The sequence below is a fragment of the Hyperoodon ampullatus genome (assembly GCF_949752795.1).
Source record: "Hyperoodon ampullatus genome assembly, chromosome: 4".
NCBI classification, from domain to species: domain Eukaryota; kingdom Metazoa; phylum Chordata; class Mammalia; order Artiodactyla; family Ziphiidae; genus Hyperoodon; species Hyperoodon ampullatus.
This window is the reverse complement of record NC_136917.1, coordinates 48,162,333-48,185,709: the sequence shown is the minus strand read 5'-3', so window position 1 is coordinate 48,185,709 and position 23,377 is coordinate 48,162,333. Positions and strand designations below refer to the sequence as shown.

Genomic DNA, 23,377 nt, shown 5'->3' with positions numbered 1-23,377 from the left:
GGCTGGCGCCTCTTTCTGAGACTCTGGGCCCTGAGCCTCAGCTTCCCCATCTGCACCTCAAGGGCTCAGACCTGCTGCTCTGCCGTTCTAGCCTCTGATTTTTCTCTGCAAAGGGGAGATAAAGCCCAGAGGGGAAGAAATCCTGTGCTCACCCTGCCCTGGCCCTCCTCTCCCCAGGAGCACGGCATTCCCACAGACATGGGGTACGCAGTGGCGCCCCACCACTCGGGTGTGTACCCTGTGCACGTGCAGCTGTACGAGGCCTGGAAGCAGGTGTGGAACATCCGCGTGACCAGCACAGAGGAGTACCCCCACCTGAAGCCAGCCCGCTACCGCCGTGGCTTCATCCACAACAGCATCATGGTGAGTGTGGCCCAGAGCCTGGGAGGCGGGTATGCACATGCTATCCTGGGAAGCATGAATCTGGGGAGCTGGTTAGGGGTTTCAGGCCACTTTCTACTGTCCCCTCTGTCACCTGAGGCTATCCCAGGGAAGGAGGACTACCAGTCTGCTTCTTTCATGAGCTACTCCTATGCTTTTGTGACAGGGGATCAGGAGATGAGCATTCTTTAATGGGCCTCTAGTGAGGCCCTGGGATAGGCCTCTGTCTCATCCATTTGTTGGCTTATGTAAAATGTATGTCTGTCCCTTTTCTACACTCTGGGAATACTGAAGTGCACAAAATCAAAAGTCCTCACCTTTGTAGACCTGACATTCTAGTGGCAGGAGACAGTGCGTTCATAACTGTGTAAAGTATACAATGGTCAGTTGGCATAAATGCTGTGAAGAAAAATCAAGCAGGGAATGGAGACAGGGAGTACTGGGGAGAGGAGAAGCTTAAACAGGATGGTTAGGGAGAGCCTTCCTGGGAATGAGCCATGCTGCTACATGAGGAAGAGCATGCGTGGCAGAGAAAACAAGTGCAAAGGCCCTGAGGCAGGCTTGTGCTGCGTGGTTTTGAGGACCAACTAAGAGACAAGTATGGCTGGAAGGGAGCAAGTTGGGAGGAGGTGGTAGGAGATGAGGTCAGAGGGGTGATTGATGGACCAGATCATGCAGGGCAACATAAAGCCGCTGGATGGACTTTAGCTTTTAGTCTGTGATGGGAGGGTTTTGAATGGAGTGCTCTTATGATCTAACTCATATTTTAAGAGGATTTCCATCATTCTGGCTCCTATGAGTTGCAAAGCCTGTAGGGGGCCAAGTGGGGAGCAGGGAGACCAGTTAGGAGGCCGCTGCAGTCTTCCCGTTGAGGCATAGTGGCTTGGACCAGGGTGCAATGCTGGGACGTGATCACATTCTGGACATATTTAGAAGTTACAGCCAACAGGAATTGCTGATGTGTTGGATATAGAGTATGGGAGAGAGAGGTAAGGCAAGGATGACTCCAGGTTTTTGGCCTCAGCCACTGGAGTGGCTAGACGGTTCTCATCAGTCCAGATGGGCAGCTATGGGAAGGCCAGATTCATGCCTGCATCCATCTATCCACTGACCTCCCAGGCGTTCCTACTGACTCTGGGGATGAGGCGGTGATGAGACGGGTGAGTTCTCTGCCCTCCTGGATCGCATACTAAACAGCTAAACCAGTATACAACCGAGAGTCCTACGAGGCAGGTTCTAAAGCCAGGAGAGAAGTCACAGAGTGTGCCTGGGAGAGCTGCTCTGGAGAGGGGCAGGGACCCTCGCTGGGCACACAGTCCAAGTTTCCAGAAACATTCTCACTTGCCTGTCCCTGTTACTTTGGAGTCTGCTCATTTTGTACAGAGAAGTATGAAAAGTGTTTACATATGTAAAATGGCAAGGGCACCTGGGCTCACTTGGGGGAGTGTCACAGGCTGCAGGTCTTTGGTGGAGAAGACCCCCAAGGGTTGGGGTGTGTGTGGTCACACAAAAGGCTGCCTTTCTGAGGTCACCTTTCTGGTGACCCTGCTCGTCACCATCCATGCCTGAAGAAGCCATAGCTCCTCTCTCCCGCCCCATCCTCAGGTCCTCCCGCGGCAGACCTGCGGCCTCTTCACACACACGATCTTCTACAACGAGTACCCAGGCGGCTCCAGTGAGCTGGACAAGATCATCAACGGGGGCGAGCTCTTCCTCACAGTGCTCCTCAACCCTGTGAGTGCTCCACAGCCCTTGGCTGGTGGTGAGGAGGGGCTGCTGGACAGTCGTCTGCAGCCGAGGCAGGCCTGGGGGAGGGGCAGGAGCAAGTATGCGGCCAGGAGTTGGGAAACCCACACTCTAGCCCTGGCTGTGTCCCCGCTCCTCTGCATGACCTTGGTAGAGAATCTGAACAGTCTTTTTTTTTTTCTTGCCGTACGCGGGCCTCTCACTGTTGTGGCCTCTCCCGTTGCGGAGCACAGGCTCCGGACGTGCAGGCTCAGCGGCCGTGGCTCACGGGCCCAGCCGCTCCACGGCATGTGGGATCTGCCCGGACCGGGGCATGAACCCGTGTCCCCTGCGTCAGCAGGTGGACTGTCAACCGCTGCGCCACCACAGAAGCCCATGAGCAGTCTTTTTGTCCCTTTTTTAATCTTGCACTTCCATACAATAGTGTTGGCACTTTTTTAAAAATAAATTTATTTATTTATTTATTTTTGGCTGTGTTGGGTCTTCGTTTTTGCACACGGGTTTTCTCTGATTGCAGTGAGCGGGGGCTACTCTTCGTTGTGGTGCGTGGGCTTCTCATCGCGGTGGCTTCTCTTGTTGCGGAGCACGGGCTCTAGGCACACGGGCTTCAGTAGTTGCAGCATGCAGGCTCAGTAGTTGTGGCACGTGGGCTCAGTAGTTGTGGCACATGGGCTTAGTTGCTCCGCAGCATGTGGGATCTTCCCGGACCAGGGCTCGAACCCATGTCCCCTGCACTGGCAGGTGGATTCTTAACTACTGCACCACCAGGGAAGTCCCTTCTTTTTCTTTTTATTTTTTTTGCGGTACGCGGGCCTCTCACTGTTGTGGCCTCTCCCGTTGCGGAGCACAGGCTCCGGACGCGCAGGCTCAGCAGCCATGGCTCACGGGCCTAGCCGCTCCACGGCATGTGGAATCTTCCCGGACCAGGGCACGAACCCATGTCCCCTGCATTGGCAGGCAGACTCCCAACCACTGCGTCACCAGGGAAGCCCCCCTTTTTTTTTTAACTTGTTATTTTGTTTGTTTATTTTTTTTAATTTTTGAATTTAATTTTTTTTTTATACAGCAGGTTCTTATTAGTCTGCGCCACCAGGGAAGTCCATTAGTGTTGGCATTTTTGTCTGTGTTCTTTTTCCAGTCTTTGTGTGTGTGTATAAATATATAAATATTGTATAAATATACATAGTAAACTGAATCTGTTAAGCTATATATTAAACTATATATCTACATAGATAGATAGATAGATAGATAGTTTAAGATGCACTATATATATAGTTCAGCTGAACTTTCTGGGTCTCTCTTTCCTTATCTGTAAAATGGAAATAACCATCCATGCTTTAATAATATTAGATAGATATCGAGTGGTGGTGTTATCAGCTTTATGGGGTAACCGTGTACCCCTTATCTTCCATGCACCCCCTCACCCTCCTGCCAAAAAGGTAGAAAAGAGCACCCATATGACTGCACAGGAGGTCAGCTTCCCCTTTCAGGTGTCAGACCAGATTCACCTGGCTATATCTAGCCCAAGCTCACACAGTGAGTTTATTGATGGCCCCGGTGAACCTTGGACTGGTCATTGAGCGCGGCCCTACAAGCTCAAGCAAGACCAGAGGGTCAGAAGTGGGGGTGAAGGTAGTGAAAGGGACTCAGAGGCTGACTGGCCCTGCCTCGCATCTTCCCTCCCCGGAGCAGATTAGCATCTTCATGACGCACCTGTCCAACTACGGGAACGACCGCCTGGGCCTGTACACCTTCAAGCACCTGGTGCGTTTCCTGCACTCTTGGACCAACCTCCGGCTGCAGACACTGCCCCCAGTGCAGCTGGCCCAGAAGTACTTCCAGATCTTCTCTGAGGAGAAGGACCCGCTCTGGCAGGTGGGTGGGATGGGTGGCCTGGGTGCCTCATTGCAGGGATGGAAGGCCTACCACCCATGGGCATGCACCCCAGGTATGGTCTCAGGGACTCAGTCCTCAGGCCCTCATGCTCTCTCAAGTGTAAACTCAGGTGCACACTTGCTCACCAGCGTGGGTATGCTTGCTTGTTCTTGTGCACACTGGACCTTCCACGCAGACCTATGTGCATACATACTCACAGCCTCTGAAAAACAGCACCACAGAACTGTAGGTGAACACAGTGTAAACAAGTGTGGAAAGCAGCTGCCCTGCCTGGCATGTACCTTCTCACTCCAGCAGGCTCTGAACATGGGAAAGGGGACTGATCAGAGGGCTTGGAGGACAGTTCTTGGGGAAGTTGCCCCAGGGCGCTGTAAAAAACTGGAAGCAGAAGCTGGAATTGCTGGTCTCAGGGGTCCACAAACCATGGCTTGTGATCCAGTCTGGCCTGCAGTCTGTTTTTTTTTTTTTTTTTTTTGCGGTACACGGGCCTCTCACTGTTGTGGCCTGTCCCATTGCGGAGCACAGTCTCCGGACGCACAGGCTCAGCGGCCATGGCTCACGGGCCTAGCCACTCTGCGGCTCGTGGGATCTTCCCAGACCGGGGCACGAACCCGTGTCCCCTGCATCGGCAGGCGGATTCTCAACCACTGCGCCACCAGGGAAGCCCCTGCAGTCTGTTTTTGTAAATAAAGTTTTATTGGAACATGGCCACACTCATTCTTGTACGTACCATCTGTGGCTGCTTTCAAGCTACAACAGCAGAGTTGAGTAGTTGCAACAGACCGGATAGTACCCAAGCCTAAAATACAATATTTACTAAACATTTCAAAAGATTTACTAAACTTTATAGAGAAAGTTTGCTGACCTCTTGCTGAACTTTTAAATTCAACAATAGGAGCTCATGAGCCAAGTGTTGTGCTGAGCATTTTACTAGGCTATGTCTGGGAGTGTGAGACTGACTAGAAATGGTCACTGCCTGCCAGCCGTTCAGTGTCCCAAGATGGGGATGTGACAAGGGCACATGCAGTTACACTTGTCATTCAGGGCTGTAAGAGCCACATATCCATGTGCAGTGGGAGTCCAGTGTCCATTCTTGAGCACCCCTGACATCTCTTCCCTTGTTGTTTTAGGATCCCTGTGAAGACAAACGCCACAAAGACATCTGGTCCAAGGAGAAGACATGTGACCGCTTCCCAAAGCTCCTCATCATTGGCCCCCAGAAAACAGGCAGGTCTCTCCATTCTTGACCAGCCTCCCCCAGTGCCTGCTCTCTTAGCCACAGAATTCTGGGGGCCACCATGCCCTAGTCCCACTCCCCAGTAATCTGCCCCCTCTTTCCCAGGAAGTGAGAGTGAAGCTGGGGTGAACATGAAATGCCCATCAGTGTGGAGGTGGGAAGAGGATAGAGGTTGGGCATTGGATTCTCCTATCTGTCCTGAACCACAGCCTCAGGGAGCTCTCCCTGTGTCCTGCTGCGAGTCTCAGAGTAAAATCAGAGAAGCCCAGATCAGCTACTCTGCATGTTGGAGCAGTGCCAGGTAAAACTGGTTCAGAGCAAAGAAGACTGTGATCAATTAGTCATGTCTGCCAGAGGTACAGGAGGGAGCAGAGGAGAGATGGTTGCTAAGTCTTTACCACGCGCACCATATGGCACGCATGGGTGCTCCCATGTTACAGACAAAACACTCAAGGCTCAGAGAAGTTAAGTGATTTCCCTCACACATTTAGTTGGGAAATGGCAGATCCAGGTCTGGAACCCTGGTCTCTGTGACCCCAAAACTTACACTCTTGATCACCAAACTCTGTAGTCTCCTTCTCTTCTGGAACCTCTCATTATGGCATATTAACTGTAGACTCACATGTAGGAAAGGAATGAAATCTCTAAAGGAGGGGGTCGGTCCTGTACTGTCAATTAGGGGAGGGAGTATGAGTGAAGGAAGGGTACCCAAAGAGGAGGCATCTGAGCCAGATTTCTTAGCCCTTCAAGAATTTCATATCAGCACACTGGAGAGTCTGGAACTCCCTTGTCCTTGAGTTCCTCCCAAGTGCCAGAGAGCACAGAGGCCCAGAGCCAGAGGGACCAACAGAAACCGTCTAATTCCTGGATTATGAGGAGACAGTAATCAAGTGGACATGACTGCTAGAGTACAGTGGTGAGAGGATTCTGAGGCCAAGTCTTTGTTTAGTGATGAAGGAATGTCGTGATGGATTAGTGATGTCTGCAGTGCATGCAGGAGTTGGCGTGCCCACATGCAAGCCATCCTGAGTTTAGTATGATTCCTTCATGGTAGAGATGAGGAAACTAAACCCAGAGAAGGGAAGGGACTTTTCCAGTATCTCCCAGTGAGTAATGGAGAGCCAGGACCAGAACCCAGAATTGCAGACTCCATCTTTGTGTTGGGGTGCTGGGCCCAGGTCTCACCTACCTTCCCTCCCCACAGGCACCACGGCCCTCTACCTGTTCCTGGGCATGCACCCCGACCTCAGCAGCAACTATCCCAGCTCCGAGACCTTTGAGGAGATCCAGTTTTTTAATGGCCACAACTATCACAAAGGCATCGACTGGTGAGTGGGCCTTTCTGTCAACAGTGGGATGGGATGGTTGCCATGGAGTCTGCCCAGGAGGAGGTCTGCTGTGGCCACAGCCGGAAGCAGCTGGCGCTCGCTTACACACAGCTAATTCCTGTAAACAGGGACAAAACACAGTGACCCTTGAGTCATGATTCTGGAGCCTGGTCACAGATGGGATAGTTGATGAGGAAGCCCTTTGCCCCTTTACATTATTGCCTGGGCTCTGAGAATACTAGAAATCAGAGTGCAGCCCCTCCCTCGCCTGCACAGAAACACCCTGAGTCCCAGAAGAGAAGAGGGACATGCCCGAGGTCCCGAGAGCTGGGGCTGAAATCTAAGGGTTCTGACCCGAAGGCTGGCCCTTCCCACTGTGGATGGCTGACTGTGGAGCAGGAGGTGTTCTTGTGAGCCCTTCAGAGGTGGCTCTCTAGCCTTCAGGGAGTCTTCCGGGGAGATGGTTGAAATTGCAGATTCTCACCAGAACCTGTCACCAGCGGTTGTAACACATGTATTACTCCTGTTTATTATTTTTATGTCAGTGATTTACCTTCGTAGAGATATCATGGGCATTCTTCTGTTTGTGTTGTGGTATTTTTCTGTGTGTATTTCCATCAGTCTCTTTCTAGCTGTCTATCTTTCAATCAACCAGTCATCTGTCTGTCAATCTTCCTGTCTATTTCTCACTCCAATATTGCCACAATCTCTTACCTAAAACCCACTGTAGCCAGATGCATTATTGAATGTCATCTCTTTCCAGATTTAGAGAGACACGGTATATTTAACAGCACCTTCACCAAGGTCTGGGGCAGTGCCCATTAGCAAATACATTAATATATCTGTAGCAAAGTATGTGAATATTTATGCCAAGTAAGATTCATAAGTCAGGTTTTGCTGCCAAATGTCTTTGCTACAAACTTAGGAAAAAAAGCTTCTTTCTCAGAGCTTTCTCCATTTAGATGTAACAAACAATGGATTGTGGGTGTAAAAATGCTATTTTGTAAAGAAAATTCAGAAATGTGAGAGAGCTAGCAGTTTCTCGGCTCCATTCTCAAGATTTTGATTTTGTTTGTAGGGATGCAGAAATCTCACAAGCCCCCAGGTGATTCTGATTCCTGATAAAGGGGTCCCCTGGGATCACCTAAGAGAAACCATATCTCACAGGATAGAGTAGGGATCCTACATCCTTAACTAGGGTAGGCTTTGTGGGTTTTGGTTCCCACAAACCCCTGAAGTTGTACCTCTATTTTGCCTCAGTAGGTGCTCCTGGGAGGGTCTGAGTGTTCACTTAGTTTTCTGAGGGACCCTCAACCTGCAGGTGATCTCAAAGGACTGGTGTGGACAGTCACTCTGGGTGGGACGTGGGAGGTTCACCTGGGAAGCTATCAGGTTCACCCGTATGAGGCCAGGGAGGGGGTGTGGGTGGCAGGAGGTGAACCCCGTCCCCGCCTTGTCTCCTGGTCCACAGTAGCAGCTTAGAAAGCACCATCAGAGGTCAGTCTGGAGGCAGCACAGGGCGTCCCTCCCCTCAGTGCTGGCGTCCCCGGGTCAGAGGCATCCCCGCTTGCCCCCTAGCGGCAGTGAGAGTTAGGGCCCTGCCTGTTTCACTCTGGGACCATCCCATTTAGGATGGAAAGATGCGGCCCCCTTCCCATACCCTGCCACCCATACCACACCCACAAGTCTTCACATCCTCCTGACCCCAGAGTCTCCCCCAAAAAGGAATGAATTCATAAAAGGGAGACTACCAAGTGACCACTCCTTCTAGGACCCCTGCCAGAAGTGAGTCCTTGTTTGACTGAGAGCCATGTGCCTGCTTGCTTTCTCAAGTTCCACCCCCAGCCACCGCGGCCCTCCCAGCTGCATCCCTCAGGCCCTTTCATCCTGGGTCTTGCCTGTGAGCCCTCCTCTCTGGGCTTCCTGCAGGTACATGGAGTTCTTCCCTATCCCCTCCAACACCACCTCTGACTTCTACTTTGAGAAAAGCGCCAACTACTTTGATTCAGAAGTGGCTCCCCGGCGGGCGGCTGCCCTGTTACCCAAGGCCAAGGTCTTGACCATCCTCATCAACCCAGCAGACCGAGCCTATTCCTGGTACCAGGTGAGCCGGGGTGGGGCCCTGGGTGGGGGTACGGGCTCTGTCTACTGCTCAGCCACCAATAAATACCAGCAAATATTTATTTATTTATTTATTTATTTATTTATTTATTTAAATTTTATTTATTTATTTTTGGCTGTGTTGGGTCTTCATTGTGGTGCATGGGCTTCTCATTGCAGTGGCTTCTCTTGTTGCGGAGCACGGGCTCTAGGCGCGCAGGCTCAGTAGTTGTGGCGCACGGGCTTAGTTGCTCCGCGGCATGTGGGATCTTCCCGGACCAGGGCTCGAACCCGTGCCCCCTGCATTGGCAGGCGGATTCTTAACCCCTGGGCCACCAGGGAAGTCCCTCAGCAAATATTTATTATGCGCCTCCTTTGTGCCAGCCCTCAGTAGGCTCCTGGAATGCCGTGGTGGGTAAGAATGGTCCCACCTCCACTGCACTTCTAGCCCAGAGGAGAAGCCAGGCAGAAATCCATGTTGAATACCAGCCAAGTTACCTGCTCACCCTCCCAGCTTCGTCTGGGGACCTGCCTGTGACTCTGACACCAACAAGAGGTGGAGACTGGTTCCATCTTGATGAAGCCTAGATTTGGTGAACAGTGATCTGGGCTCATACTAACTGTGGCCTCCTTGCTGGGCACGGGGTGGGAGGGGGGTGGGAAATCAGAGAAGGACAAGACACAGGACCTGCCATTCTTAGTGGAGAATGCAAATGCCCGATCAGGTAAGGAAGTTACGTGGACTGCGGTTTGTGCTAGAGAGTGTGACTCCTAGTTCCTACTATGTAAGACTATGTAAGACTATGTAAGAACTAGAATTTTCTTTAATTTCAATGACCTGACTGAATTTTTTCTGAACATCATTCCACTGGGCTTACAGGGAAGCTTAGACGTTGGCCTTTTGGGGGTTTCCTCCCCTGCCTGCCAGGCTTCCTGGGATTATGCCAGTGCCAGGGTGTGGGGGCTTCCTCGTCTAGAGCTGATCCAGGAAGGCCCCTCTAGGTCTGGCCACCCTCTGAGCCTCCTCTCTGGGGCCTCATTGTGGCCACAGGCTGGCAGGAGGCAGGTGCAGACCCTCTTTGCTCCCTGTTCCCACAGACCTCTCTCTCTCCTCTCACTCCCCAAGCCTGGGGACCCTCCTCATCTGGTGGGCAGTCTCTCTCTCCCACTTGCTTCTCTAGGACTTTCTGTCTATACCTCAGTATTCTCCTTCCCTCTGGGCTTTGTCTTTGGGGGAATAAAGGCCACTTCTCTTTTCTGCTCTGCCGAGTGCCCCCCACCTCCTGGCAATGAGCAGAGATTGGCTGTCTGCTCTTATCGGGGGAAGGAAAGAGGAAGAAGGCTGTAGAGGGAAAGCGGCCCTGGCTGACGTCCGTCCCCATTCTGTTCTAATGCTCCTGCTCTACATCTTCACCTCATTGGAGCGTCACGGCAGTTTTCTAGAGGGTAGAGGGCTTTGTGCATGTCCCCTCTCACAGATGAGAAGACCAAGGTTCAGCAATCCAGGTGACTAGCTCAAGTTCATGTGCTGCCATTTTGAACCCAGCTCCTCCAGGTCTAAGACCCTGTTCTTTCTTCTGTCCATGGTCGAGGCGGGATAAGGAGAAGGGGGACTAATTCCTACCTGGAGGATCCAGGAAGGTGCTGGAGGGAGAGGAAGGACAGTGGCCTGCCTCAGAGGGGAGGTCAGGAGGGGGAGCTGTTATGCACCATTATTGCACCTCCACCACCCAAGCTCTGTGTGATCCTCAGTGGAGGTGTTAGGGGCTCATGAGGGTTACCCCTGGTGGACAGGTTCCTGATCTCTGGACTTGGGAATTATGCAGATGCCGACTGCCCGTGGCATTATTTTAAGTGGTTCAAACCTGGTGTTTTCCCCTTTCCAATTCTTTCCCAATCCTTCTGTCTTAGACTGCTTGGGCTGCCACAGCAAAATATTATAGGTTGGGTGGCTTAAACAACAGAATTTTTTTCTCACAGTTCTGGAGCCTAGAAGTATAAGTCCAAGATCAAGGTGACAGTTGGTTTGGTTCCTGGTGAGAGCTCTCTTCCTGGCTTTTAGACATCCACCTTCTGTGTCCTCACATGGCAGAGCAAGCGAGCGAGCTCTTTGGTGCCTCTTCTTACAAGGGCACCAATCCCATCACAGGGGCCCCACCCTCCTGACTGTATCAGGGCCTGTAGCAGACATTTGTATCTGCCTGGTGTTTGAGAACATTGCTTTATTTTTATTGTATTTATGAATGATTACCTTTATATATGACAACTGATTCTAGTTTTCTATTTATGGAGGCAGTATTGAGTTTTATTTTGAAATACATTTACGTGAATAAGAAAGATGATTCAACATAAAGAAACTTATGTTGACTTGTCACATACAGGTGGTTTGTGGATATGGCAGAAATCACAGAGGTGGTGTGAAGCAACCAGCATTTGGAAGCTCTGATCTAGTCCAACTCCCATCTCTCAAAGATGGGGAAACTAGGGCTCCCAGGGGCTATGACTTCCCTGAAGTCAAAGGGTAATGACAGGTAGAACCAGAACTTGAACCCAGGGCTCCTGGTTCCAGCTCAGGGTCTTCTGGCTGCCTCCTGGTTTCTGTCCCACAAAAGCCTCTTCCTTTGGTCCCTCCACGTGACATGCTGACCCTCTCTCTCCCCTTGTCTGCAGCACCAGCGAGCCCATGATGACCCAGTAGCCCTGAAGTACACCTTCCACGAGGTGATCACAGCTGCGCCCGACGCATCCTTGAAACTGCGCGCCCTCCAGAACCGCTGCCTGGTCCCCGGCTGGTATGCCACCCACATCGAGCGCTGGCTCAGCGCCTTTCATGCCAACCAGGTAGCTGCCTGTCCCTGACCCTCGGGAGGGCAATCACAGCCCTGGCTCTGGGCGGTTAGCAGAAAGCCTCAAAATCTCTTTTACCAGTTACAGGGCCAGACATGGTGTCATTGGAGAGTTAGATCTTTGGGGTCTTCAAAGGTTTCAGTCTTGTTTATCCCGAGCCCTTGTCCCATCACAACAGGCTCTTTATCCCTAAGGGGACCCAGAAAGCTCTGGGATAGGCCCCTGGGAGTGAGGGAGACAGGCGTATGTGACAGAGGGAGAGCCTGGTTGCAGAGGTAGATGGGGCCAGATTGCTGAGGCATTTTAGGGAAACCCTTGGAGGATTTAGGCAGGAGAGTGACATGTGGTCCAGAAACTTGGAGAGAGGCAGATAGAGAGGGGGTGTCATAGGGATATGAGGGGCAGGCAGGGTTTTGCTGATAGCCTAAACCCTAGGAGAGGATGGCATCGGTCAGAGGAAGCTGGCAGAAAGCAGGGAGTTAGACTGCCCAGGACTGAGGCATGGGGGCACCTCCCATCCACAGGTGGAGGAAAAAGCAGTCTACAGAGTGTGGGGTCCCCAATTTATAACCATGCCTGCTGACCCAGAAGACTGGGGGCCTGTTTGCCACTGGAGTGAAAACAGGTTCAGATCACACTCTCCTTTTTCTTTTCTTCCAGATTCTGGTCTTGGACGGCAAACTGCTGCGAACGGAACCTGCCAAAGTGATGGACACAGTGCAAAAGTTCCTTGGGGTGACGAACACCATTGACTACCACAAAACCTTGGCGTGAGTGTTACCTTGGCCTTTGAACAGGGGGATGTCCTGAGCAGGCACCTGGGCCCAAAAGCCAAAGGCTTGAATGATTAGGAGAAAAACACAGATTAGTCAGCAAATGTGAGAAAGTACGCATGTCCCTGATGGCAGTTTAGCAGGAAAGTTAATAGGACTTGAGTCATATTAATAAAGATATTGACTCAAGAAAAAGTGAGGTGATGACTCTGGTCAGTCCTACACCTGGGGTGTTCTTTTCACTCTGGGCTGAACATTTTCAGAGTGTTTTACCTAAGTAAGTTAGACCAGCAATGAGCAATTCCAATTCCCACAAGGGTTTCTTATCATTAGATTATGACTTAAATATAATTTAAGGAAAAAGATACTATAAATATTGTCATTGACTAATCATTCCCATCACTCAAAACCCAGTGCAAGTGCACTGAGAACGCTGTCCCAAGATGGATAAGTGCCAGCCTATGTTGAGGGGCTCAGGGCTGGGGAGAGGCTGTCTCCTAGGGTGTATCACGGACAGGTCACACACTCATCTGAATGAGGGAGTCTGAAGAGAAGGAGAAATAGTCACCTTCCCCAGCTATCTTCTTAGGAAAGCCCTTCAGCAAGAATATTCCCTTCTCCTTACTTTGGAAGTTGAAAACGGAAGGTGGAAAACGGTAGTCAGTCCTTCCCTTTGAGGGTAGAAAGGAGCAGCAGCTGCGGGTATGGCTGTGGCAGTAGAGATGCCTGGGTTAGGATCCCAGACATCTTCTTTAACTGTGGGCCTTGGACATGTGTCTCAGTTCCTTCAAGCCTCACTTTCCTTCTCCGTAAGTTGGGGATAAAGGAAATAATTCCTACCTCCGGAGGATCACTGTCTTGAATGAAAGCATGTGGGTGGGGCTCTTGGCTCAGTGCCCAGGATGTACTAATCTCAGTAAATGATAGCTGCTCTCATCATCATCATCGCCACCATTACCATCACATGTGCCTACCCTGGGACCCATTCAAAAGTCCCTCTCTCCCTCCCCTGCCAAATGTGAACTCTGTTTTCCTTCTGTCCTCATGCCCAAGAACCTCCTAATGGTTCCTGATCTGGGACTGAATTCTGATGCCATTATGCCTCTCTTCCCCATGACAGCATCAGATCTCCTCTCCCCAAAATACCTTTGAAGGTCCAGCATGACTTCAATTCTGAAGGCAGTCTTGCTCTATCATTTCTGAAATTTATTAAAAAAAAAAAAACAACTTTCCAGTGATACACATGCTTAAATGCAACTGTAGATACAGCATTTCTTGATAAAGATTGAATTTATTAAAAAGCAAAAGAACCTCCACTAAACTTTTTTCCCCCTACTGGGTTCTCACCCCTGAGTTGGAGAGTGCTAAGAGGATCCCCAGAGTAAGGAAGGATGAGAAGTGTTCATGTTAGGGACTTGCTGCAGGAACTGAGCCTGCCCAGTCAGGAGAAGAGAGATCTCAGAGCGTGCGGCCTGCCTTCTGCTGGGAAGAGGGGGCAGGTGTGTTTAGTGGAGCCCAGAGACAAAGCTTGGGCAAACAGATGCAAATATCAGTTCCACAAACCAGAGTGTGCATATGGGAGTGGATCCTGTGATTTTCTAGTAGGCTCTGCCATTCCTGAGATCTGTGAACATTGCCTGAAGTGGGAAGGGGCTGGGCTGGGCCGGGCCAGCTCCCATCCACAGGCTTTCCCCACCTTCACAGGTTTGATCCAAAGAAAGGATTTTGGTGCCAGCTGCTCGAAGGAGGAAAAACCAAGTGTCTAGGCAAAAGCAAGGGCCGGAAATACCCAGAGATGGACTTGGATGTAAGTAGCAGACCTGCTGCCTGCGGCAGGGGAATAAATGATGGGGGTCCCTGTACTGGAGGGAGTCTTCTCTTTACCTGACACCCAGCACTCAATGGCCTTGGCATTTCTTGGGTGGTGTTCTTAACAGGAGGAAATGTGGGCTAGGGGATATAGTGGATCAGAATTGATTTAGTCAAATGAGTATTTCTTCTACAAGGGCTGAATGCTATGGGGCTTTGAGAATGAATCAGACCTGTTCTTGCCTTCAAGGAGCTCCTAGTCTAGGAGGGAAATGAGTCACATGTGCCAATAAGTAGAATACTAGGGAGGAAGTGTTTTGTGTAGTTAGGTATGAACCAGTGCTGTGAGACTTCAGAACAAGGACATGCCACTTGAAGTTGGATGGGTAAGAGGGCTTCTCAGATGAGGTGGTGGGGGGTGGAGGGGTGTCTCTTGAGTTGGGCCTGGAAGGATGGGGTAGTATTTGGACCTATGGCTTGGAAGGATAAGGCATTCTTGTAGGAGAGGATGGCATGTATAAGGATATAGGGGAAAGGGCACACACTGTGACTCTGATTACATTTCCCATTTTTTCCCATTACCCCTTGATAAGTTTTTAAAAACTGAAGTATAGTTGATTTATAATATTGTGGTAGTTTCAGGTGCACAGCAAAGTGATTCAGTGATATATATATTTTTTCAGATTATTTTCCATTATAGGTTATTACAAGATACTGAATATTGTTCCCTGTGGTATACGGCAGATTCTTGTTGCGTCTCTGTTTTCTATGCAGCAGTATTACCTGTTCATCCCATACTCCTAATTTGTCCCTCCCCCTCCCTTTCCCCTTTGGTAATCATAAGTTTGTTTTCTGAGCCTGTTTTGTAAATAGATTTATTCTTTAGATTCCACATATAAGTGATATCATACGGTATTTGTCTTTCTCTGTCTGACTTAGTATGATATTCTCTAGGTCCATCCACATTGCTGCAAATGGCAATATTTCATTCTTCTTTATGGCTGAGTAATATTTTATAGTGTATATATATGTACCACATCTTCTTTATCCGTTCATCTGTTGATGGACACTTAGATTGCTTCCACATCTTGACTATTGTAAGTAGTGCTGCTATGAAATTGGGGTGCATGTATCTTTTCAAATAGAGTTTTTGTCTTTTCTGGATATATGCCTAGGAGGAGGATTGTTAGATCATATTGTATAGATCTAGTTTTAGTTTTTTAAGGAACTTCCATACAGTTCTCCATAGTGGTTGCACCAATTTACATTCCCACCAGCAGTGTAGGAGGGTTCCCTTTTCCCCACACCCTCTCCAGCATTTATGGTCTGGAGATTTTTGATTTTGGCCATTCTGACCAGTGTGAGGTGGTACTCATTGTAGTTTTAATTTGCATTTCTCTAATAATTAGTGATGTTTAACGTCTTTTCATGTGCCTGTTGGCCATCTGTATGTCCTCTTTGGAGAACTGTCTATTTAGGTCTTCTGCACTACTCCTTTTTAAAAAAAATATTTTATTTTTATTTATTTGGCTGTGCCTGGTCTTAGTTGCAGCACGCAGGATCTTTAGTTGCAGCATGCGGGATTTTTTTTGTTTTTAGTTGTAGCACGTGGGATCTAGTTTCCTGACCGGGGATCGAACCTGGGGCCTCCTGCACTGGGAGCACAGAGTCTTAGCCACTGGACCACGAGGGAAGTCCCGTTCTGCCCGTTTTTTGATTGGATTGTTTGTTTTTTTTGATACTGAGTTGTATGAGCTGTTTGTATATTTTGGAAATTACGCCCTGTTGGTCACATCGTTTGCAAATATTTTTTCATTTTGTCGATGGTTTTCTTTGCTGTGCAAAAGCTTTTAAGTTTTCCTAGGTTCTTTTTTTTTTTTTTTTTTTTTTTGCGGTACGCGGGCCTCTCACTGCTGCAGCCTCTCCCGCTGCGGAGCACAGGCTCCGGACATGCAGGCCCAGTGGCCATGGCCCACGGGCCCAGCCGCTCCACGGCATGTGGGATCCTCCTGGACTGGGGCACGAACCCGTGTCGCCTGCATTGGCAGGCATACTCTTAACCACTGCGCCACCAGGGAAGCCCTATTTGTTTATTTTTGCTTTTATTTCTTCTTTTGCCTTGGGAGACTGACTGAAGAAAACATTGCTATGATTTATGCCAGGGAATATTTTGCCTATGTTACTTTTCTGGGAGTTTTATGGTGTCATGTCTTACATTTAGGTCTGTATATCATTTTGAGTTTGTTTTTATATGTGGTATGAGAGAGTGTTCTAATATGTTTCCCTTTTTTTAAAACTTTTATATTGGAGTACAGTTGATGAACAATGTTGTGTTAGTTTCAGGTGTACAGCAAAGTGATTCAGTTATACATATGCATGTATCTATTCTTTTTCAAATTCATTTCACATTTAGCTTATTACAGAATATTGAGCATAGTTACCTGTACTATACAGTAGGTCCTTGTTGGTCATCTATTTTAAATACAGTAGTGTGTATATGTCAATCCCAAACTCCCCATTTATCCTCCCCATCCCCTCCACCTTTCCCCTTTGGTAACCATAAGTTTGTTTTCTAAGTCTGTAAGTCTGTTTCTGTTTTGTAAATAAGTTCATTTTTATGATGATTTTGCGTATAAGTGATATGATATTTGTCTTTCTGTCTGACTTACTTCACTTAGTATGAGAATCTCCAGGTCCATCCATGGTGCTGCAAATGGCATTATTTCATTCTTTTTTATGGTTGAGTAATATTCCATTGTGCATATATACCACATCTTCTTTATCCAGTCATCTATTGATGGACACTTAGGTCACTTCTATGTCTTGGCTATTGTAAATAGTGCTGCAGGGACTTCCCTGGTGGCGCAGTGGTTAAGAATTTGCCTGCCAATGCAGGGAACATGAGTTAGAGCCCTGGTCTGGGAAGATCCCACATGCCGCGGAGCAACTAAGCCCGTGCGCCGCAACTACTGAGCCTGTGCTCTAGAGCCCACGAGCCACAACTACTGAAGCCCACGCACCTAGAGCCCATGCTCCACAACAAGAGAAGCCACTGCAATGAGAAGCCTGTGCACCACAACAAAGAGTAGCCCCCTCTGGCCGCAACTAGAGAAAGCCCGTGTGCAGCAACAAAGACCCAACGCAGCCAAAAATAAATAAATTTAAAAAAAATTAGTGCTGCAGTGAACATTGAGGTGCATGTATCCTTTTGAACCATGGTTTTCTCCAAATATATGCCCAGGAGTGGCATTGCTGGGTCATATGGTAGTTCTATTTTTAGTTTTTTAAGGAACTGCCATACTGTTCTCCACAGTGGCTGTACCAATTTACATTCCCACCAGTAGTGTAGGAGGGTTCCCTTTTCTCCACACCCTTTCCAGCATTTGTCATTTGTAGATATTTTAATGATGGCCATTTTGACTGGTGTGAGGGGCTATCTCATTGTAGTTTTGATTTGCATTTCTCTAATAATTAGCAATGTTGAGCATCTTTTCATGTGCCTCTGGCCATCTGTATGTCTTCTTTGGAGAAACGTCTATTTACGTCTTCTGCCTAGTTTTTTTTTTTTTTTTTTTATAAATATTATGTGCTATACTTTTTTTTATAATTTTTTTTTTTTAAACCCACATTTGTTTATTTATTTATTTTTGGCTGTGTTGGTTCTTCACTTCTGTGCGAGGGCTTTCTCTAGTTGTGGCAAGCGGGGGGTCACTCTTCATCGCGGTGCGCGGGCCTCTCACTATCGAGGCCTCTTTTGTTGCTGGAGCACAGGCTCCAGACGCGCAGGCTCAGTAGCTGTGGCTCACGGGCCCAGTTGCTCCACGGCATGTGGGATCTTCCCAGACCAGGGCTCGAACCCGCGTCCCCTGCATTAGCAGGCAGACTCTCAACCACTGCGCCACCAGGGAAGCCCTTCTGCCTAGTTTTTGATTGGGTTGTTTTGATATTGAGCTGCATGGGCTGTTTATATATTTTGGAGATTAATCCCTTGTTGGTTGCTTCATTTGCAAATATTTTCTCCCATTCTGAGGATTGTCTTTTTGTTTTGTTTATGGTTTCATTTGCTGTGCAAAAGCTTTTGAGTTTAATTGGTTCCCATTTGTTTATTTTTGGTTTTATTTCCATTACTCTAGGAGGTGGGTCAAAAAAGATCTTGCCGCGATTTATGTCAGAGTGTTCTGCCTATGTTTTCCTCTGAGAGTTTTATAGTATCCGGCCTTACATCTAGGTATTTTATTCTTTTTGATGCGATGGTAAATGGGATTGTTTCCTTAATTTCTCTTTCCGATCTTTCATTGTTTGTTAGTTTATAGGAATGTAAGAGATTTCTGTGTATTAATTTTGTATCCTGCAACTTTATCGAATTCATTGATGAGGTCTAGTAGTTTTCTGGTAGCATCTTTAGGATTTTCTGCGTATAGTATCATGTCATCTGCAAACAGTAACTGTTTTACTTCTTCTTTTCCAATGTGGATTCCTTTTATTTCTTCTTTTTCTCTAATTGCCGTGGCTAGGACTTCTAAAAACTATGTTGAATAATAATGGTGAGAGCGGACATCCTTGTCTTGTTCCTGATCTTAGAGGAAATGCTTTCAGCTTTGCACCCTTGAGAATGATGTTTGTTAGCTGTAGGTTTTTCATATATGGACTTTATTATGTTAAGGTAGGTTCCTTCTATGCCCACTTTCTGGAGAGTTTTTAATCATAACTGGGTGTTGCATTTTGTCAAAAGCTTTTTCTTCATCTATTGAGATGATCATATGGTTTTTATTCTTCAAGTTGTTAATATGGTGTATCACATTGATTTGCAGATATTGAAAAATCCTTGCATCCCTGGGATAAATCCCACTTGATCATGGTGTATGCTCCTTTAAATGTATTGTTGGATTCAGTTTGCTAGTATTTTGCTGAGGATAAAGATCAGAGCAGAAATAGAGATGAAAACAATAGCAAAGATCAATAAAACTAAAAGCTGGTTCTTTGAGAAGATACACAAAATTGATAAACCTTCAGCCAGACTCACCAAGAAAAAAAGGAGGGCTTCCCTGGTCGCGCAGTGGTTAAGAATCCACCTGCCAATACAGGGGACATGGGTTCAAGCCCTGGTCCGGGAAGATCCCACATGCTGTGGACCAACGAAGCCCGTGCTCCGCAACTACTGAAGCCCAGGCACCTAGAGCTAGTGCTCCACAACAAGAGAAGGCACTGCAATGAGAAGCCCGCACACAATGAAGAGTAGCCCCGGCTCGCCACAACTAGAGACAGCCCACGCACAGCAACGAAGACCCAACACAGCCAAAAACAAAAAATAAAATAAATACGTTTTTTTTAAAAAAGAGAGAGGACTCAAATCAATAAAATGAGAAATGAAAAGGGAGACGTAACAACTGACACCACAGAAATACAAAGGATCATAAGAGACTGTGACAAGCACCTATATGCCAATAAAATGGACAACCTAGAAAAAATGGACAAATTCTTAGCAAGGTGCAATCTTCCAAGACTGAACCAGAAAGAAATAGAAAATATGATCAGACCAATCAAAAATACTGAAATTGAAACTATGATTAAAAATCTTCCAACAAACAAAAGTCCAGGACCAGATGGCTTCACAGGTGAATTCTATCAAACATTTAGACTTAGAGTTAACACCTACCCTTCTGAAACTCTTCCAAAAAATTACACAGGAAGGAACACTCCCAAACTCATTCTATGAGGCCACCATCACCCTGATACCAAAACCAGACAAAGATACCACAAAAAAAGGAAATTACAGGCCAGTATCACTAGTGAACATAGATGCAAAAATCCTCAACAAAATACTATGTTTCCCTTTTCTTGTTTGCTCCTGGTTTTAATTCTCTCTCTCTTCTCCCTATCAATCACAAGAATTTTGACCTTGTGTGCTGTATTTTGGTGCTTCTATTATATGAGTTTTCTTTTGAAGGTTGTGATTTTGAAGAAGATTGTGAATAAATAATGGGAGTGTGGGATGATGCCAACAGGATGGTGGTTTTAAAGAAGAGGGGGGTCACTCTTGAGTCAGCACATGACCAAGATCTGAGCTTTCCTTCCTGTTACAGTCCCGCGCCTTCCTGAAGGACTATTACCGGGACCACAACATTGAGCTTTCCAAGCTGCTGTACAAGATGGGCCAGACACTGCCCACCTGGCTACGGGAGGAGCTCCAGAACACCAGGTAGCCACGGCCACCACAGCCAGACTGAATGTGACGGCAGGGACGTCCCGCCACACGCTGAGCCAGACTGACCTGCAGAGTGGGGAGCTGGGCCCGGGCTGGCCAAGCACTTACAAGCAATACTCTGCTGCAGCCCAGGTAGGGCCAGGAGAAGAGCCCAGGCAGGTCCACACATGCCTCAGAGCGTCCAGTGCTGGGTTGGTGGCCTCTAGGACCTCCTTCGCCAACCGGGGTCCATTCTGCTCATAGTTTTTCATGGGGAGGCCACTTCCTGTTGGTGGAAGACCATAAGCTGGTAGGAAGGAGTCCACAAGACTCTGTTTTCCGTCCCTGTGTTCTACCCACCCTACTCTCTCCATCCCATCACTCCCTGCTTGCTCCAGTAGGGTGTCCACTCAGTATTAGCTGCCCTATTTTCCCTGTCCTCCAGACAACGAGGAGAAGAGCCCAGCTGGGGCTTTTGCCAAGCCAGGGGGAGAGATTGGACGTTTCCCTGATGGTTCAAGCCAGGCTTTTCAGAGGGGTCAGCTGGGAACCCAGAGGTGGTCCCTAGGCTGGGCGTGAGCGTGTCCAGCTCGAGAACGCTGGACCTCCACACCCGTTCTGCTTCATACCTTCCCATCTCACCTTCCCTCTTTAGAGAAAGAATCGCTGGTTCCTACAGTACCCACCCAGTCCTAAAGGCCTCCTTCAGGGCCCTGGGGCACTGCCACGCATTTGGACCCAGAGACCCAGGCCTCAACCCTACCCCGGTTCTTCCCCCTGGGATATGACGTGTGGTGTTTCCTGTGGTAAAGGACTGAGGCGGTCGTGGAGTCGGCCGTATACATGTCCCAGTGTACATATGTTGTCCCTAAGCCCACCTGGCCTTGGCCTCTGGCAGATGCTGGGCAGACTTGATGAGACCGCCATCTCTGCTCTGTGCCAGCTGCCGGTGGCCAAGGGTTTCTAGAGAGCCCCTTAACCTCCCAAATACTAAGAAGCTAAAGTATTTTAATATTTTTTTTTCTTGGTGCCAGAGTTTATACCCTGGGTGCTGGGGTCGCACTGTGTTACATATATATATATAACATGTATATATATATATTATATTTTTTTTGGTTGGGTTTGTTTTTAATTCAGTCGTACAAAATGGTGGCAAGCCCCAGTCCCAAAGGGCGTCCTATCTCAGTGCTAGAGAATGGGATGGAAGGGTGGGGGGTGGGGGCCGTGTTCATGTGTGGAGGCCTCAAGGACACTGTATGGAAGTGCCCTGGGAGCGGTCAACTGCCATGGCTGCCCCGGGGCTGCCCCAGGTGAACAGGTGGCGAGATACATAAGGAAGACCTACTCTTTCCAGGAGATCTGGCTTCATGAAGCGCGGTGACCCTGGGGCACTTTTGGCCAAAGGAAACAGCCAGGCTGGGGTAGGAGACCCCGGGGCTTAAAGGCTGGCCTGTTCCCCTTCCCCTCACATGGTGCTAGGTTGGGAGCTGCCCTGGGAGCCACAGAACTGTCTCTAGGCCCCCTGCCGACAAGGGGATCTCTGGGCTATTTTCTGGTTGGGGCCTGCTCTTACCCACCCCTCCCGCCCCCATCTTTTAACAATGTGAAGTGACTAAGGCTGGGGTGCCTTTCCCCAGCCCCTCCCACTGCCAGTTCAGCTTTGAACTGACACCTGGGAAATCCTTTCTGGAGAGCCTTGTCTTGTTCAGAAGACTCTACCATGTTGGGGTGAAGGGTCCTTCAACGGGTGTGGACACAGGTCCAGAACTGGGAGGTGGCCTCTGGGGCTGATGTCACAGAACTGATTGGGAGCCGGGCCAGGCATTGAACTCGAGGCTCCCAATTCTGAGCCCAGTGCTCTTCTTCCAGTGCCACGCTGCCTCTGAGCCCATCCTTGGGACCCTACTCGGTGCCAGGTTGCTGTCCCTCCTTTAGTCACGCCCTTGGTCATTCCAGGATATGGGGACAAACCACTCCTTCCCAGCCAGGGTGCCTTTGAGCCTTCTCAGTTCCAGATCTGCATTTGCGTCCCTGTCGTGCTCTCCCCACCTCAAACGGTCCTTTCCCAGCCTGGGAGCCTGGGTCTTAGTTCCCAGGGTCTCCACTGGGATGGAGAAGTGGAATGTCCTACGGGGCCAGCTGCATATGGCTCTGCTGCCTCCTGAGTGAAGCGTTTCCATCATGCTTCTCACTGGGGCCTTAGAACCTGGGAACCCTGGTTGCTGCTAACCCTGCAGGGGATGAGAAGCGGAGTGTCTGAGGACAGGGTGGCATGTCTGCGTGTACGCTTGTGAAGACTTACCTGCACCAGGAACCAGACTCCCAGAGGGGGCAGCGGCTTCCATAGTGCAAAACCGGGGCCTCACTTCCCATCTGCCAGCGCGGGGCTCTGCTCCGTGACCCGTGAGGACGGCACAGCTCCCACCGTCTGAGATCTTCCCTCTGGGCCTGGACACCTGGGCAGGCTGCCCGGAGCCTGTCCTCGTGGGGCGGGCAGGTCCGCTCCCCTCGTCCTCTGGCCTGAGGAAGAAACAGGCAGGTTTGAGGCCCTGTGGTAGCAGAGGAAATGCTGGAGACGTTTGTCCAGGCCCTTCTGGGAGGCTGGAGACTTGACCTGTCACATGTTCTCAGTCTGTATTGTCACTGCTACTTTTTCCCTTCCCACTAACGAATCTCTCTCGAGAACCCACTTCCAGGACCGGTAGGTACTGGGGAGGGGAGAGAAGTCCCTCTAGGTTCTCTCAGCTGCTGAGCACACAGAATTCCCCCCCCCCACCACGAGAGGAGAAAACCAGAGGTCAGTGGGTGCAGTATCCTCAGCATCTTCCATGTTTACTAAGTCACTGGCCAAAAACAAGAAAAAAAACTCTACCATCCCTTCTGCCATCTCCTCCACACACCTGTGCCTCAAGCTCGGTGCAGGTGGGATGTGCAGCTGCCTCCGTCACTCGGGGCTCTAGAGCTGCCCACAGTGCGGGCATCTTGCGCCTGGAGAAGGAGTCTGAGGTTTAAAGACTGGTCTCTTTCGAGCCCCTAAGTAGGAGCAGCCAGTGCCTCTGGGGCCCAGCTGAGGGAG

General features: G+C 49.1%; 1 protein-coding gene across 3 annotated transcripts in view; it reads left to right on the top strand.

The window, feature by feature from the left end:
* Window positions 1–21,417, top strand: part of NDST1 (N-deacetylase and N-sulfotransferase 1) — a gene marked incomplete at both ends in the record, with an annotated part of 40,408 nt that extends 18,991 nt beyond the window's left edge. The window contains 10 exons of one of the 3 annotated variants that reach the window (XM_079702860.1): window positions 178–363; window positions 1,987–2,115; window positions 3,820–4,002; window positions 5,154–5,250; window positions 6,465–6,588; window positions 8,518–8,692; window positions 11,359–11,529; window positions 12,196–12,305; window positions 14,013–14,115; window positions 20,201–21,417. In XM_079702860.1, coding sequence (XP_079558986.1) covers window positions 178–363; window positions 1,987–2,115; window positions 3,820–4,002; window positions 5,154–5,250; window positions 6,465–6,588; window positions 8,518–8,692; window positions 11,359–11,529; window positions 12,196–12,305; window positions 14,013–14,115; window positions 20,201–20,320 — 1,398 coding nt within the window. Of the gene's footprint in view, window positions 1–177; window positions 364–1,986; window positions 2,116–3,819; window positions 4,003–5,153; window positions 5,251–6,464; window positions 6,589–8,517; window positions 8,693–11,358; window positions 11,530–12,195; window positions 12,306–14,012; window positions 14,116–19,802; window positions 19,851–20,200 lie in introns of those variants that run through there. The other 2 variants (XM_079702861.1, XM_079702862.1) reach the window with 2 other exon arrangements.
* Between the last annotated feature and the right edge of the window lie 1,960 nt (window positions 21,418–23,377).